This window comes from Ambystoma mexicanum, chromosome 1p (assembly GCF_040938575.1).
Source record: "Ambystoma mexicanum isolate Mex_15411 chromosome 1p, UKY_AmexF1_1, whole genome shotgun sequence".
NCBI classification, from domain to species: Eukaryota; Metazoa; Chordata; class Amphibia; order Caudata; family Ambystomatidae; genus Ambystoma; species Ambystoma mexicanum.
In genome coordinates this window covers 1,452,328,163-1,452,344,843 of record NC_090921.1, presented here as the reverse complement: position 1 = coordinate 1,452,344,843, position 16,681 = coordinate 1,452,328,163, and the positions used below count along the sequence as shown (strand labels likewise).

Genomic DNA, 16,681 nt, shown 5'->3' with positions numbered 1-16,681 from the left:
ATATTTCTGTCACCGGGTTCTTGCAAAAGTTCTTGGCAAAATTCAGACGGCTCGCCCGGCTGTCTGAAGAGTTCAGTTGCAAAAATATTTTGAGGCCTGCTGACAAATACTCTTGCTGGCAGTGGCCTTTCTGGTTAAGGTTCTGAAGTCTCTGTTTATCTTGGAGTCTAAGTGTTGGCTCTTTGAAATTTGATGGAGGTAAGTATGGATTTTTCCGGCAGAGCTTCCAGCTGCAAATGGATTTGAAGGTCTCTACCTAAGTTTCAGTAGTCCATTTATATGTTCTGCAAGTGGGTGTGTGTGTTGGTCATAACTAAACTTGCCCCTCTCACTTGTCATTGGTCCAGCTTTCATTCCTCACTTGATTGGGGAAGGAACTGTGAGTCAGAGTGATGTCATTTTATGGCTTGCAGATAGGACACTCCCCTGTCAGATTGCACATATTCTATATTTGATCAAAATACATATTTCAGAGTTACACAGTTGTTTGAAATTACATATACATGGTGTGGCTGAATTTAGCCATGTCTCTGTCCAAATCTGCTGTTTCTAAGAGCTTGCATTCAGAAATGGCACATAATTGACTTTTTAACTGATTTTTCAATTTCTGACATTGACCCAACTTTACATACATGTGCGCAGGGAGTATGGACATTAACTGATGAAGTTTCAGATTTTTAACATGCATACATTTAGAGTAATATCCACTTTTCCGCTAACACCCCCTGAACATACCACCGGTTCTAAAAACCTCTTAAACTGTGGGCAGAAAAATCACAAGAATTATGGTATCATTTATAAAATTTTCACATGTCCGCACCATGAGTTATTCATCTTTTTCTAAACAATATTCTGGCTACAAAGGGGTGTGGTTTCCCAGGTCACATGGTGGAAATACGGGTTTATCCAGTTCTGCCAAGCCAGCTTGCTCTCACAGGCAGTGCCCCTCCCAGCTTCTGCCAAGAGGAAGCTACATTTTACGACCGCTGTAATAAAACCTTTGCCTGAGTCAAGACAGGCTTTGTTCAGAGCTCCTGTATTCTGTGGGGCTCCCCTTAATTCAATTATCAGAGAGATGGCATATCCTTAGTGTGGCCAGCAAAAGGCAGATGGGCCTGGGAACACAGTTGTGACTCAAGTTTCACTCCTGATGGGGGTAGTTGCCAGGCAGAATCAAGTTCCTTAAGCCAGACTTTCAGCTAACTGTCATGTTTTTTGTTGCTTTTTAAATTAACTTGCAATTTTACACATGCAGCTAGAATGCTGATTCTAAGTGCAAAACTATGACATTTCAACAGTTACAAAGGCATGTGACACCAAACATAGGTCACTCATTTAATCTAAACATTTTCGATTTTAGTGTCTTTAAATCCAGTGCAACTTAAACTGCTGACTCCATAGCAGTTTTGTTATAAGCATTGTTTTGGGCTCTTCATTTCCCAGATTTTGTAAGCACACAAAACCTCATTCTGCCAAATGTCTGCTGGTGTTCAGTGAATATTTTGCACATATTGCAATGTTTGAAAATAGGCATTTTGAGCCTGCCTTCAGAGAAACACAGGGTGGTTTTAAAACGCCGGCTTTTGGATAGTGGTGAGTACTGGAACTGCACCCATTTTTGGGATTTAAGAAATGAATTCCCCACAATTCTAGGTTGCATTTGGCAATCAGCATTGCCATTCCCAATGGTTTCAGACTACTGTGCGGGTAGTCCAATGGTGGTTTTAAAGCGCTTTGAAGCTAACCGGCGCTACTGTTTTTCCTTTGGAAACCCATTTCCCTCATGGCAACCCAGCCTTTCATTCTCGCACTGGTGGGTGGCAAGTGAGGCAACCATTTTGGTGTGCGCACAAACTGCGCAGCTTTCCTGGATTTCGGCGCACATGTGGGTTTTCCGCCATCTTGAATTTTCTAAGCCCACAGCACCAAATGTTGTAGCATGATAGCTTAAACGTGGGTCAGGACACCCAACAAGATCTGGGATCCCTTTTCACATGGTCAGTTGACCCACAAACATAACATTTCCCAAATGTCTTGATGAATGGGCGTTTGTTCTGACCTCCATCTGGTTTGGGTCCAGAGGGTACACAAGCCTGATTTGGTTTCCCTTGTGGTTTATCCTTATGTTGCTGTTTGTGGCCCTCTTTTGGATTGGAGGTATTAGAATTCTCCTTGTTATCTTTCTTTGGCTGCTTTCCCTCTTCCTTCTTCTGAGTCGCCCGGAATCCTTGTGAGTAGCCCTGTTGGCAACCCACAAGTCAGCAGCTTTAGCTAACTTCTTTGGATCTATCTCCTTAGAATCAGCCAAGTGATGTCTAAGCTCAGGAGAGCAGGCATCATGAATTGACTCCAATATAACAAGATTTCTCATTCCTTCATAAGTGTTTACTTTGTAACCCTTAACCCACCCATCTAAGTTTTTCAAAGATTCACATACCCTTGTAGCCCAAGGGGGTACCATCATGCTTTTTGAAGGTCCTAAACCTCTAAGGTACTGGGAAGGGGTCTTCCCAAATCTAGCAAGTAAAGCTAGCTTCACACACTCATAATCCATCCTATCCACCTCCCCCAACTCCATCACAACATCAGATGCAACAGTGGGTAGCCTAGAGAAGAGCCAGGGAAGCAACTGATTCCCTGTAAGGTCTTGAATCCCATGGTTATATTCAAACATTGTCAACCAATCCAAAATATGAAGCTTAACCTCATACATACACACAATTTCTTTAGGCATACTGGGTCTCTTAGGACTAGAAGACCTAGAAGACTTTGGGAGAGAAGCATTTTCAATGGACAATTTCTTCATTTCTAATGCATGATTGAACTCCATTTCGCTGAGCTTAAGTTCTTGATGCTTTTGTTCAGTTTGAGCATTAATACGTTTAAATTCCAGTTCAAGCCTCATCTTTTATAGAGCAATGAACTCAGGACTAAGTGTAGGACCTGTAGGGGTCCCAGTGGACAAAGGTTGAGGTTGCTGAGCAGCTAAAAGAGCAGTGGGGCCTACATTGTGAGACACATCTACTTCCTCTAACTCATCAATAATAAACACATTATCATCCTCATTATTTTCCACATTTGCTGAGGTGTCAGGTATTTCAGACCCACCCTCTAGACTTTGTTTCTCTAACAACCTTTCAATCAATTCAGACTTTTTGCCTTTAACAGAGAGATTCCTTTCTCTACACAGATGTTTCGGGTAATCCACAGTGTAACTAAGGAGGGCCTCCTGACTCTAGCTTTCCATATCAGAAATGATTAATATTGCTTTTTAGTGATGTTTAGCCTTGTGGTTAGTTGATCCAAGGTAATAGCAGCACTCTAAGTGTAATCACTATACTTGATCCTCACCGCTGTACACCGGTGTTAGGCAGAATTATATGCAGTACCCTTTGGGAACACCACACACAATTAGGACTACAAGCGATAACACAGATTCACCTTTGGTACAAGCCTGTACTACACAGTAAAGTGGTAGCGATGGCTGAGCAGCCAGACTTATCTCAAGTTCAAGTGAGCAGTATCAATAGTTACACAAAGGACCACAATTACTGTGATTCAAACAAACACTTACTCAAGGTTTCTGAGTAAAAGAACATACATTTATTTACACATCAGTTGTAGAACATTTCACTAAAGTAAAGCAGTTGAAAAATCACACTCTTAATACACTACACCACACCCAATAGATGCTGGACAAGTTAGGCTCAAAATGAAGTGTGAGCAAAATGGCACCCCAGTAATTTAAAACAGAGGGAAAGACAAAGTTAGGCAGAAATTGAGTAACACCAACAAGTAAGTAAGCAGGGCAATCTAGAAAATGGAACTACAGTGTGGGAATCAAATTAAAAAAGGGCCTGGCCCAAAGTCAATGGGTCAAAGTCTTTTGCTTATGATCACACTGTTCAGGGTAGTTTGCGGTTAAGTCTTTGCCAAGAGTTCAGAACGAAGTTGGTCGGTAGAAAAGGTAACTTAAAGACTAGAGAAGGACAAGCCCTCGGATTGGCGAACCTTCACACACCTTCACCACGGCTGGACGAAACGAACAACCAGATTTGAACAGTACCTTAAATGGAGAAGAAGGCTGTAGATGAGGCGGACGTTCCTGGCAGGTCCTGCAGGCTCACAGTTCCTGAAGCACCTATTGGACTGACACAAAGTAGGAAGACTGGAGGGTCCTGCACTGCGCAGGGAAGAAACCAGCAGCAGAGCAAAGCAACGAATAAAAGGTGCGCTCCTTAAAACGGAAGCAGGGTCCGTTCCTCCGGGCTATTCGGTTCACTGTAGTTCTGTACTGCAATTTCGACCACAGAAGGGAGGCCTGGCGAGCAGATTGGTGAACTGGTTGTTCCAACCAGCTCAAGGGGAGAAGATTCCTTGCAGATCTTCCCTGTCATTGGAGTATGAAGATGCGGACCTGCAGCAGGGCTTCACCGGGTGGTTCAGTCGTTGTAGGCATCCTCTTCTGTCAGCTCCTCTTCGGTTCTCTAGTTCCAGTGGCGACTCTGCCTTTCCAGCCCCAGAGACCTGCTTTTTATGCAGTTTTCCCCCATTCACACCGCCTGGCTGTCAATCACACAGCAGGGTGGCAGTCCCGCCGGGACGGTAACCACAGCCAATCAGATCAGAGTGCGAGATAGGTCTCCAAGGAGACCCTGTGCAGGGAGTCCTAAACCCCTTCCTCACATCCTGTCCCCCCCGACATACAGGCGCCTAAGCAGGCCTTCTGTGCAGAAGACCGTGAAAGGACGGTGAGCAAAGGAACCAAACCTGGTTTGGCGCGCAAAGTAAAACATGAGAAAGACTTTTTCAAAAAGACATGGCGAATAAACCAAGCCAAAACCACATTAAAAACAATATGGTCAAGCAGGTTTAAGTTCAAGGCTACCAAGACAGCCTAAAACAATACCAAGGCTATTTAAGATAACCGCGGTAGGAAAAATAGGGTAGTTACCACTGCCACCAGCCAAGTCTTAATGAAAAAGGAGCGAAACAATGCTCCCAGAGAAACTAATAAAAAGGGATAAGTATTAACCCTTTCCAGACCTCTATTTAAGATTGTTTGTACTGGGTCTGTGGATTTTTAAAGAGACTAATAAAGTCAATGGCAACTTTACATGTTTCTGGGAGAAGTAGTCAGTCCCAGAAAAATGGAGTCGGAGTTGGGAAGTCTAAAAGACAACCCTGTGTCACTGCACTGAGGGTGCTGTGTAACACACAGTAAAAAGATGATGCCTATGGAGTAGGTAAGGCTCGACAGTCTATGAACACAAGAAAATGTTAAACACACATAATAAAATACATGTAAGAATTGGAACAATAGGCTCACACTCTTACCAGGAGAAAAAAATAAATCATAGAAATCCAGCAAAGCTGCTGAGGGACTCAGTAGGTAAGGGAAATTAGCCCTTCTGGAGAATTCTCCCTAACAGGAACCGGCATCACAGGGACCTTTCTTTAATTATTTTTTTTATATACAGCCCCCGTTTTATTTTATTTATTTATTTTCTGGTTTGCTGCGGGGCTGTCCCCCACAACACCCCACTCACTATACTGTATAGCATAGTGAGCGGGGTATTGCGGGGGACACCCCCGCAGCCCCTGGATTTTATTTATTTATTTTTTCTTCATTTGGCAGGAGTCTGGGGGGTTGTCCGTCACAACCCCCGCTGACTGTAGTGAGCGGGGTGTTGCGGCGGACAACCCCCCCCAGCACCAAGTCTGACCCCACCGAAACACCTAAAAACACGACGAAAAGTTCAGACTTTTGGTATTCCGAACTTTTCGTGGTGTTTGTTTTAGGTCTTTTGGTGGGGTCAGACTTTTATAGTCGGTCAAATAGTACAATACTGCGTGGAGTGGAGGGAGGGAAATCAAGGATAATGATTCAGATTAATGAAGATTGCTGGTAATTAATGCAGGCATTTCCCTGAAAATATTTAAAGCGAATACCGTGATTCTTGGCAAAGTCACTGAAATCTATGATAGGATATGTGAATGGGGACTAGCAACCTTCCTGCTACTCCTTAACTATCAATGGGGAGGATAACAATAAAATCCCAAGTGTGAATTAAAATTAATTTTACAAATATCCAGCCTAACTTGCTTTTAGATGCAATAACATTCAGCATTTCCTTGAAACCTACGACACACGCAATGCATGCATTCACACCTGCCAAAAACCTAGATTCCAAATGATATTAAATGAGGTTAAACATGTATTTTGACTGTACAAATGGTGCTTTTTCTCATAAATCCATAGACTATGGGTAGAGCGGGAGGAAGCAGAACATGGGAACTTTGCACCCCAAGTCAAAGGCGATACCAAGCACTCCCCCACCGACTAGAAGGTGTACATCCTCGCCCCCACCAGACTGCCTTACGACCACATTTGTGTCCTCCACCTCCAGGCAGAAGCCAACAGGTCTAGGGCTAATTCAGAGATAAACATAATTATTTAGGAAAGTAACTCTTGACTGGCCTCCATCTTGTATTACAACCCCTCCTTTATTGCTATGCTGATAAAACGGAAAAGTAACACACTGGGCCTCATTACGAGTCCGGCGGTAACCATGTCTGAAATTCCGGCAGGTTACCGCCGGACTCGTATTACCATTCCGCCTCCGTGATTCCCGGAATTACCAGGGCATAACGACCCCGGTGACCTGGGAATTCCAGAGGCGGAATTCTGTAAATCCCCATTCTCACTGAGTAATGGGAATGGGGAAGTGGAAACACCGGCACTATCTCGTGATTGTTCCGGTGTTTCCACGTCCGCCTGCAGGCGGGTGGTGTTAAACCCGCCAGGTCAGACATGGGTGACTCATAATGAGGCCCATTGTATTTCAGCAGGTGCATGCCACAGCCTTCCCAGTTTCCATGCCCGTTTCCTGCCAAATATCTGCTTCTCAACACCCCACGTTATTTCATGTCTTTTAGGGCACAGTTGGTACCATATGCACCAAAACCAAGAATACAGTTAATTGAACAATTCTTACCACACCCAGAATGTTGTCTTTTGCATCTATCAACTGTGCGCAGTTATATATACAAGTACAAGTGTGTTATCAAATCCTTTCATCATCTATGATATTCCCTCTCTCAGAATATTAGTCACTCAAGCTGTGCTTTTCTATCCTTCAGGAGATCCATCAAAACACTTGCCTTTCAGAGTGTGAGACAATAACAGTCATTTAAGCTGCTCAAGGCACGACCACAACACGCTGTGAAGCTTTATCTTACAGAATGCCTGCATGTACACAGTCAGACTAATTTCACATGGGGCAGAGTGGTACATCAGGGCGCAAAGGGAAGAAGGGAAGGCGTAATGGCTGCAAGTTGGAGGAGGGCCTCGTAGCAGGGATCAGACCTCTGCTGTGCATTCCCTCACTGTCTTATCAGTGCGTTCATGACATTATCCTGCAGACGTGAAACTAATGGACTCCAGTGGAATACGCCTTGCTTTAGCACCTGCTAAGACTTGCCGGATTCCATTGAATGCATTAATAAATGCTGCCTGCAAAGCTTAATTTGCAGGTAGCCTGTTTTTTTTTTTTTTTACAAAAAGGGAGACGAAACTAAAGAGCAAATGGGAAAATGCCCCGTTTAACTATTTAATCTGTCGTGTGAACTTCAAAATTGCATGCGTGCGACCTTGCAACTCCTAAGTGCTAATGTTGGTGATCCACTGCATGCAAAATTCATTTTTTATAAAATTACCCTGAATATAGTCTCTCTACATTATCAGTCTTTGAATGTGAATACTTTTAAGTAAGACACCACAAGTACATCTGAACAATAGGCTACAAGATGACATTGGTCGTTTTGACAGTTCAGAACAGATAAACTTTCGGTGAAAGACTATAATTTGTGGGTTCTATGTCATTTTACCGATGGTAGTTTTTTTCGATTGATTCTTTACGGACACAAATACATTGGAAAAACTAATTGAAATAATGTTTTTTTTTTTATTGGGGAGTCTCCCCAACCCCCCATTTCCCTATGCTGTTAACCTCACCCTAAATCCCTCCCCACCCCTTTTATACCCTTGCCCATCCCCCATATATATTTCAATTCGTTTTTTGATACATTTTTATCAGTCAAAAAATCCATCAAAAAAACTACTGTCGGCAAAAGGACGTCACACCAATGTGTAACTTCGTGGGATTTCACTAAAATAATACTGTCGTCAGACTCCTCCCCAGTATTGTTAAGCATGGAGAATTTCCTTTTGTCATTGTCACAGGGGTCAAGGTCAGACTCTCTTCCTTTGATAATTGAGGAGTATCTCGGTGACACAGAGGACCCAATCCAGCTCAGAGACTCTTACCTCGACATGGTTGGAGATATTATGTTTGTTTATCCATCTGTGAGGACGGCCAACTTCCACAGAGGTAAGTCTCCTGACAAGAAAGAGCAACTTTAGAGTCTACAGCCACTTAATGTTAATGTAGCCTATGTAGCTTTCAAGGGGTAGTGGCGGGGGTTGGGTTGGGATTTGGGCAATGTTAGTGCAGAATTAGTTTGCAGGATGGTGCGAAGGCTTTAGTGTTAACATAGGTTAGACTCATGTTCTTCTTGCTTTTACTCTGAATGTGGCTACTTATGAGTTGTTACGCAATCCAAAATCTGAATACAAATTTAATTTTAAAAAGTATGTATTGCAGTGTCAGATGTGTCTCCAGTCACAGCAAATAGTGGTTTCATGTGTATGTTTTCTGTTCTGTGTAGCTTGTAAAGCACAGCATATGCCCCGTAGATTCACCATGGAGATGAGCCGATGATAAATAAGAAGGTTTTAAGAGATTTTCTACAGCATTGATGAGCATCAATAGTCTTACAATATTGAGGTAGAGAATTCTAAAAGCAGCAGTCAGATTAGAGTCGGGTTCATGGAATCCCAGACAACCTTTGGCAAGGGTAAACTTATAGAAAGATTATACCTGGAAAATGTATGTGCTGTCAAGCATGGTTGAAGGAAGGCCCAAGGGACTCCCTGTAGGTTTTTACTAATTTGCTACATCACTGGAGTAGCGCAAATGCCTCAACATCAACAGCAGGGAGTCATGAGATCTTTTCACAACTTCAGTGACACTTTGCCTTCTGAGTTTTACACATTTTGGAGTTTTTTTATAGTGAATTTTTGAAATCCGAGATCAACAGTATTACAGTGATCAAGAATGGCATCCATGTAAGCATACATTATGATCATTTCGAATAGCACAATTGCTCAAAGCATTCTTGTATTGCTTGATCTGATTGATTGCAGTATGGTGCCACCACTCACAAACATTGCATGCTCCGGTGTGAGAAAATCGAATGGCTAATCACAAGGTGGTGGCCTTCCAGATGTTATGTAGGATCCCAATGCATTTGACCTCACACGTTTGGTGGATTTATCATTTGGAAATCTTTCAAACTCATTTACAGCTACCAATGGAATACTGCTTTGGAACTGAAGGCATATTTCTGGATTCCGAGCTGGTGTTATTCCCTATTATGGAGTTTGGAGAAGTTATCTCCAGTGATTGCTCCCCTAGTGATAATTCTTCAATATCTTGGAGGTATATTTTAGGGAAAACCTTGAGCCAATCGCCGGAGTTGCGTCCTCCACTTAACCTCCACTCTTGTGGGTGGCGTACAAGATGGGATAATTTCATCTATGGCATCGCCATACTTTTAATAAGACCCGTCGTTACCTCTGCTTGGAGGCATGAATAAGTGTTTCATCTAGTTGCGTCCAACCAGCCACAGATTGCAGGCATGCAGTTAGCACATGTGTTGATGGAGCTGGAACTATCATCCTGCCGAAGTAGAATTTATGTATTGTTCGCATAGGTAAAACAATGCATACAGAAAGTATGTAAAAGCTTAGCTAGAGATTGAACAGGTTAAACAATAGCCACAATAAATCCAACCCCTGTGGCACAACACAATCAATTGTAATGGTATCTGATTCAAATGGCTCCAGGTCTACTGTTTTTGTTGAGATCTGATCTAACTACAGAGGAAGGTAGGACAACGGTAAATGTCAACAGTTACTCTCTATTAAGAGAATTTCATACTTTCTTCACAAAATATATATTTATTTTTGATAATTTCTGAATAAAATATCACATAAAATAGAGAAATAAATACATATTACATATATTCATCACAATACTCTAAGAATACAATCCACAATAATGACAAAAACACATAATCAATGTTTCTTAAAAAATGTTCACATTTTTAATGGATGGATCTGCCTATAGGGAAAAATCCTATTAGGTCAGGGTTTTCGATCAATCACGATCTCTAAATACTTTTAAACAGTCTAGAGTAACTCCTGGACTGTGAACTCAACATGTTTCAGTCCACTAGATGGTGGTGGGACTTTCTTCATGAGTAGTTATTAACAATATTAGAGTAGTAAAATCTTCTTTAGTTGAAGCATTTGTTCACTGTGAAAGGAGCAACTGTTGACAAAGACCAGAAAGGAAAAGAATCAGCATTTAGCTCATATTCTTTAAACACACTTAAGGTGTAGGGAAAAATTCAAGGTTTTATGAATTACCTGAATTTCCAAGTGTAGGTGATCCCTCAGGGGAGGAAAAACGTGGCCTCAATAATTGGGCAGTTTTTTCAGTGGGAAGAGTGATTCTTCCACAAACTCCAATAGTCAAATTAAGAAAATAGAAGGGATCATTGGAATGGCCTTCCAACCGTTAGACGATGAATCAGGCTGTTCTAGTTAACAAATTTGTTTAAACACTTTTCTTTGTTTTGAACATTAGGAATACGGTTAAAGATGCCGTCAGCAGTTGCTCCTTGCAACATAGGTCGTCTTCACTAGAAAGCGTGCTGTCTTCTTCTGTAATTATCAACTAGCACGTAGAAGATCAATGGTGTCTCCCTCACTGTCTTACACTAATCTTTGTGCCAGCACAGAGATAGCCCTCCCTCTCCTTCCACTCTCCCTTAAAAAGTGCAACAGAAAGGGGTTTCTCTATCTACCATCTATTTATAACACGTATTGGCAAAACCAAGTTGTGGCTTTGATAAAAGCATTGCCAAGCAGGTCTGTGAAGAGAAATGGCATGGGGGGTGGGGTGAGAGAAAGATAGGGCAAGAGAAACAGGGGTAGAGAAGGAAAGAAGGGTGAGAAGGAGCAATCGAAAGAGGAGTAAAGTTTAGTGAGAAAGTGGAGCTTCATTGTCCACAGATGTGTGGGTAAGGAGACAGAGTTGCAGACAAGGACGTCATTTGGGGGTCACCAGGGTTTGCTCCAGTGACCCCTGTGGTCTCCATTGCTACCCCTGTGGGCTCTCTTGCTACCCCTGCATTAAAAAAAATATATATTTTTAAATGGAAGCTCCTGGGTACTGGGGTAGCGGGGCCCACCACACCACTTGTGGTGCGGGGACCCCGACACACCAGGTCTAGAGGGACCTAGCCCAGTCTGCACCCATCAGGGTGAAGGCTTGTAGTGCAAGATGGATGCTCTCTGTATGGGTTGGAGCTGACCGTGACATGTGGCACGTGCCACATGCCACGTTCAGCTCCAACCCCTTCTCCGACTTCCTCGCGGCTCATATACAGGAACCAGGAAGCTCTCCCAGCGTGGTTTCTGTTTGTGAGCAGCATGGAGGAGTTGAGGGTGGCGTGGATTGTGTGTTTTGAATAATTGAACATTTAGTAGTCCTTTTGATAAGTTGAAAGTTAAGCCAACTGTGTTACAATTGCATGTTACCTGCATCTTAAATGTATTTCTCTGATGCAGACTCATTAACTCACCTATTAACAGGATTTGAACTAACAGGTTACACCGTAATCTCTGCAGCAGGGTTATTGACCCACTGATCTGCCTTTCCCAACAGGCTGTTGACACTGAAAGTCAAATAGGGTTACGGCACTGGCAGTTCCATGTGAGGCTTGCCTGACATAAATGGCCTGTTTAGACTATCCTAAAATAGTCAGGAGTTTCATAATGAGGCTAGATGTTTGGCAGTGGGACTCAGTAATCCGACATTGGAGAAGCATACATTTTGAAAAGCGCAAGACCGAGTAGAAGGCATTGAAGTATATGACAGCAATGTCATCTTCCCACACTGTCGGAGGTTGGTGGGAAGACCTCGCACACTCTTCTTGCTCTGTACTTTAGCTCGCTGCTAAAAATGCCAACACATGTTTGTGCTTTAATAGCAGATCTGTTAAGAAATTCAGATACAGTCCCAAAACATTGTAGTCCTGCTAAGAAATGTGGGCATTATGCAATCAGCCATGCTGTGAATATTTGGTGTTGTGCCATGACATGCATATGGCATAGCAGCTCCGCTGATAAATTAGGCTAGTTTGCCGGAATATAGCAGTCCTATTGAGAGGTACAGGTACAATCTGTGCCACTGAAAATATATACAGCACTGTTTCTACCTGTATCCATTATACCTGCTTGGAGTGGGTGGTCAGAAAGGGAGTTAAAGTTCAGACCACATGACTAGCTACCCAATTGGTGTGCTTCTGTTATGAAAAGAAAACAAAGTATGAAATACCCATCCTGCTGCAACTGCGCTGCCTCAATTAAAGCCAACTAAGCAGAAATACAGCCCTTGTTTAAGACAATTTTCATTTTACATACAATACTTACTACCTGTGTCCTTAAGCTAAGTGAAAAGCATTTTCATGATTAAAGATGCTTTAATAACACTGGAACCCACAAAATGAAAGTACTAATATGCACCTAATTTGGAGGGCTGGCTGGCTGGGTGAGGTGATTTTGGCCAGCGGGAGAAAGGGGAGAAGGAGGGTGAGACGGGTAAGGTGTAGGTTTAGATGTAGCTTGCAATTCTGCACCTCTTCTGCATGAGAAAAACCTTCATTTCTGCTGCCCATGCACTCAGTCGGCATGTGATTCACTAAACCTAATTTTTCTCTAGTGAGCAATTGCTATATACCTGCCTTTGAAGTAATGAATATTATCTTTTGTTTGCTAGGCCCTTTATGCCCCAGGCTGCCCTTAAAGGTGTGTAGTTGTGTATCACTAAAGGGTGCAGTCGACAAGAGTGACGACATAACTACATTTCACTGAGACACCTTTTTCCAACACCTTTTTAGTCCTGGAAATATCACAGCAGTCTGGAGGAATGGATACGAGTCACAGGACTAACCCACTGCTGCATCTTCACACAATGTGTAATATGCAGAATTAAATGGTGTTGCTTTGTCACCACGAGTGGGATAGTTATGCCCAGACATGGCTCCCGTGCCTGCTGGGCCTAGAGACCCAAACTACCCCTCACTGATGAGGCGCAACAAGGCTGAAACATGTTTGAGGGTGCTGGTGGTCTCGTTCAGAAGGGATGTGACGAAGCAGTTTGGGCTGGACTACCCACTTTGCGGTGGGACCAAGCCTGATTTGCATATGGTCTTTCTTCTTTTGTAATGGCTTGGCAGGCGAAGAACGATGGTCTGGAGGGTTGCGCAGAGCAATGCCAGAGGTTAAGATTAATTCAAATCCTTCCAGCCATCACCTTATTTGTTTTGGTTTATCACTTCGAGAGGGACGGGTATGCCCAGACGTGGCTCCCATTCCTGCTGGGCCTAGAGACCCAAGCTACTCCTCACTGAGGATGCCAACAAGGCTGAAACATGTTTGGGGATGCGTGTGGTCTCGTGCAGAAGGGGTGTGACCAATCAGCCTGTTCTGGACTACCCCTTTTGGAGTGGGACGAAGCCTGATTTGCATATGGTCTTTCACCTTTTGTAATGTCTTGGCAGGCAAAGAATGATGGTCTGAAGGTTTGTCCAGAGCAATGCCAGAGGTCAAGATTAATTTAAAACTTCCAGCCATCACCTTTTTTGTTTTGCTTTACAGTACAATACGCCATACTGGAGTGTGATATAAATCCTTGGGTGTTATTAGGATTTATCACTGAAGGGTTATTTAAGTATAATATTCTCTTGCCTCCCTGGAGTTTGTCCTCCTCCACCTGTTACTCCCACAATAGCCACCCCCAGGGTTAGAGTCAGATAGCTTCACTGTCCATGTAAGGCAAGCTTCCCTCCAGGGAATCAGTGACGAGATTGCTAGATTTGTCATAGGGTAGTCCAACTAAAAACTAAACACAGTTTAAAGAAAACTACAATTGAAAGCAAACTGGTGGATTTAAGTCTTAGAAGCATGTTTCACTTTTGACAGGTTTTTATTTTGTTTCTATGACATTATAAGATGCACATTTAGAAAACAATGTTGTGCTCAGCATGTGGGAAGCATGTGGGAAGCCTGCTGCCAGCATAGATGGCCCCCGCCCTAATGATAGTCAGGGCCATCTATTTCCATGCTGTCTTCTTCAGGCACGAATGACTACAGTCCTAAGGAGCACCTTTAAGATAACTGAAAGTACTCTTTGAGTGAGTGAGGGAAGGGACTCAATTAGGGAGGCAAAGCAGATGGTAGGGGGGAATGGCTTCACTTTGCCACCCTCTGGGTCGCCTATAACTGAGCAGTCTGGTGTGCTGAGGAGCTGCTTTGGTAAATTACAGTGGTTCCCTGTTCAACACCTGTGTCTTCTTCTGTCAGGCTGCTGCAGCCCCTCTTGACTTGGGATCAAAGAGACATGTGTGTGTGTGTGTGTGTGTGTGTGTGTGTCTGTGTGTGTGTGTCTGTGTGTGGGCTGACTTATAGTTTTAGTTACTGTTTCCATATTTAAACTGATGTCTACATGGACTTATCGGAACATGGTAAGAATTATATTGTTTTTAATATGGAATTCACTTTCCCCGTTTAGATGTAATGCTCCATGGATAATATAAGAACATATCTTTTGTATTAGTTCAGAAGTCTGACTATGTTTGGAATAGACACATTGATTAAATGTAGTAGAACTATCAGTGCAGGGACTTCTTTGCTACCAGGTGGTACACTTTAGTTCCAAGAGCCATTCCGTCCTGGGAGGATAGCTCAGCGGCAACGTGCGTGCCTTGGCAGGAAGACGACACGAAGCAACACAGGTTCCATCTCCGGGTCCGCACTTAGAAACCTCTGGGTGTTTAAGCGCGTTATAAATACGCAACTAAGACAAAAAAAAACAAAATTACGCATCCAAAAACAAACAATTCCTGTAACAGCGCCTCGATGCCTATGGGATGTGTGAGCGCTTTAAAAATGTAAAATAAAAAATCCTTTTCATCCGATGCTTAACCCTTGCATACATGGGGCTTTAACTGCCTGTCAGAGTGTCTAATACAGGGAACCACAACCCTCCTTTAAACATAGTACCCAATGCTTAATGTACACATAGAATAAGTACCAGGACCCAAATATTTTCTATCACACTTCTGCCAGCCCCACCCACATTTGCTCCATCTGTTACCAGCCCTTCCACTGCCAGCTCAAAAGGCAAACAGGGAATACTATTCTAAGTACTTGTAAATAAGACTAATTTATACATTCATTATCATCAGACATTTGTTGATAAAGTTATGTTGACTGTTCAGAAAGAAAGATGGCCTTTTCAGCAGGGTTTGAATGCTTTTAATGGGAATGTAAGAGCACTTCTACCTACTGCTCTGTTTTTAATGGGAGAGTGCTAGGACTTCTCAGTGAGCCTATTATATTATTAATGGAACAAGACTAGCGCTTGAAGTTCTCGCCAATAAAGAGGTTTGGCATGAGTCACACGAATGGATCAGATCCTGTATTACTAACAATACCCAAGCTTGAGAATGCCAACCAATCTGATGGCAGCTCTGAGCAACATCAAAGTATCACCCTCTTCTCTGCAATCCTACAATGTACTGTTAGCGCTCCCAGCTGTATGTGAAACATGCTTTCATATTCTTACACTATAAATCCACAAATATCACACTGGATTCTTCCTGTGTAGGTGATGCAAACTCTCATATACTGTCAATGTGATCTGTGAACATTTCCTATTTTAAAGCAGCTTTTAGTCTCAGTATTTGGCTTCTGGTTGAGTCACTTAAAATCAAATGTTCCAAGTACCCAATCTTAGCATGTTCCATGCAGGTTGGAGTCAGAGAGAAAGTGCACTCTATGTTCCATTATTGTAGGTCGCATACTCTGCACTCCTTCTACTGAGGAGCATGGCCTTTTAATGCTCCTCAGTGGAGGAGGCCTTTTAATTGGCCTTGCCTGGTGATGAAGGTGCAGATGTCCTCTCCTTGGCCACCCTCAGGCCAACAGTGATGTTGAATATGCAAGAGTATCTTTAACATTCATTCGCATTGCCCTTGCACGTGCCCCAGTATCATCCCACACTGCGGGGGAGGAGAAAAGTCTCAGTCAGTTGCTGCGCATGAATGGTAGCTGACCCATCCCTACCTGGACAAGAGTGATAGTAGGCATCATCTGTCACATCCACACAAGCCATGCCTTCCCTTGGAAAAAACTCCTCTGATACTGTGTCTGCCTGACTGCCATGTGCCTGACTGCCATGTGACATGTGACACTCCCCCAGCACTGTCCTCATTGTCACTGGTTGCTTTAAAGCAGTAGCTGTGGCACCTTGAATGATGCAGGCTGACTGGTACAATGTTGAAGCATGGCTTCCACTAATGCTGTCACCTTCAATGGGTCAATGAAAATTGAAGATATGCTCCTATGCTATTCATGCTGCCATGTTGGCGGGCCTGCCACAGCAGTGATGGTGCACACACTGAGTTTCGGTGACAGTAAAAATAC

At 43.1% G+C, this 16,681-nt stretch overlaps 1 protein-coding gene across 1 annotated transcript in view; it reads left to right on the top strand.

Moving 5' to 3' along the window:
• LOC138455172 (fatty acyl-CoA hydrolase precursor, medium chain-like) overlaps nt 1-16,681 on the top strand; it is a 419,018-nt gene that overhangs the window by 350,819 nt on the left and 51,518 nt on the right. Inside the window, exon 10 of the mRNA XM_069607090.1 lies at nt 8,246-8,393. Coding sequence (XP_069463191.1) covers nt 8,246-8,393 — 148 coding nt within the window. The remainder of the gene's footprint in view (nt 1-8,245; nt 8,394-16,681) is intronic.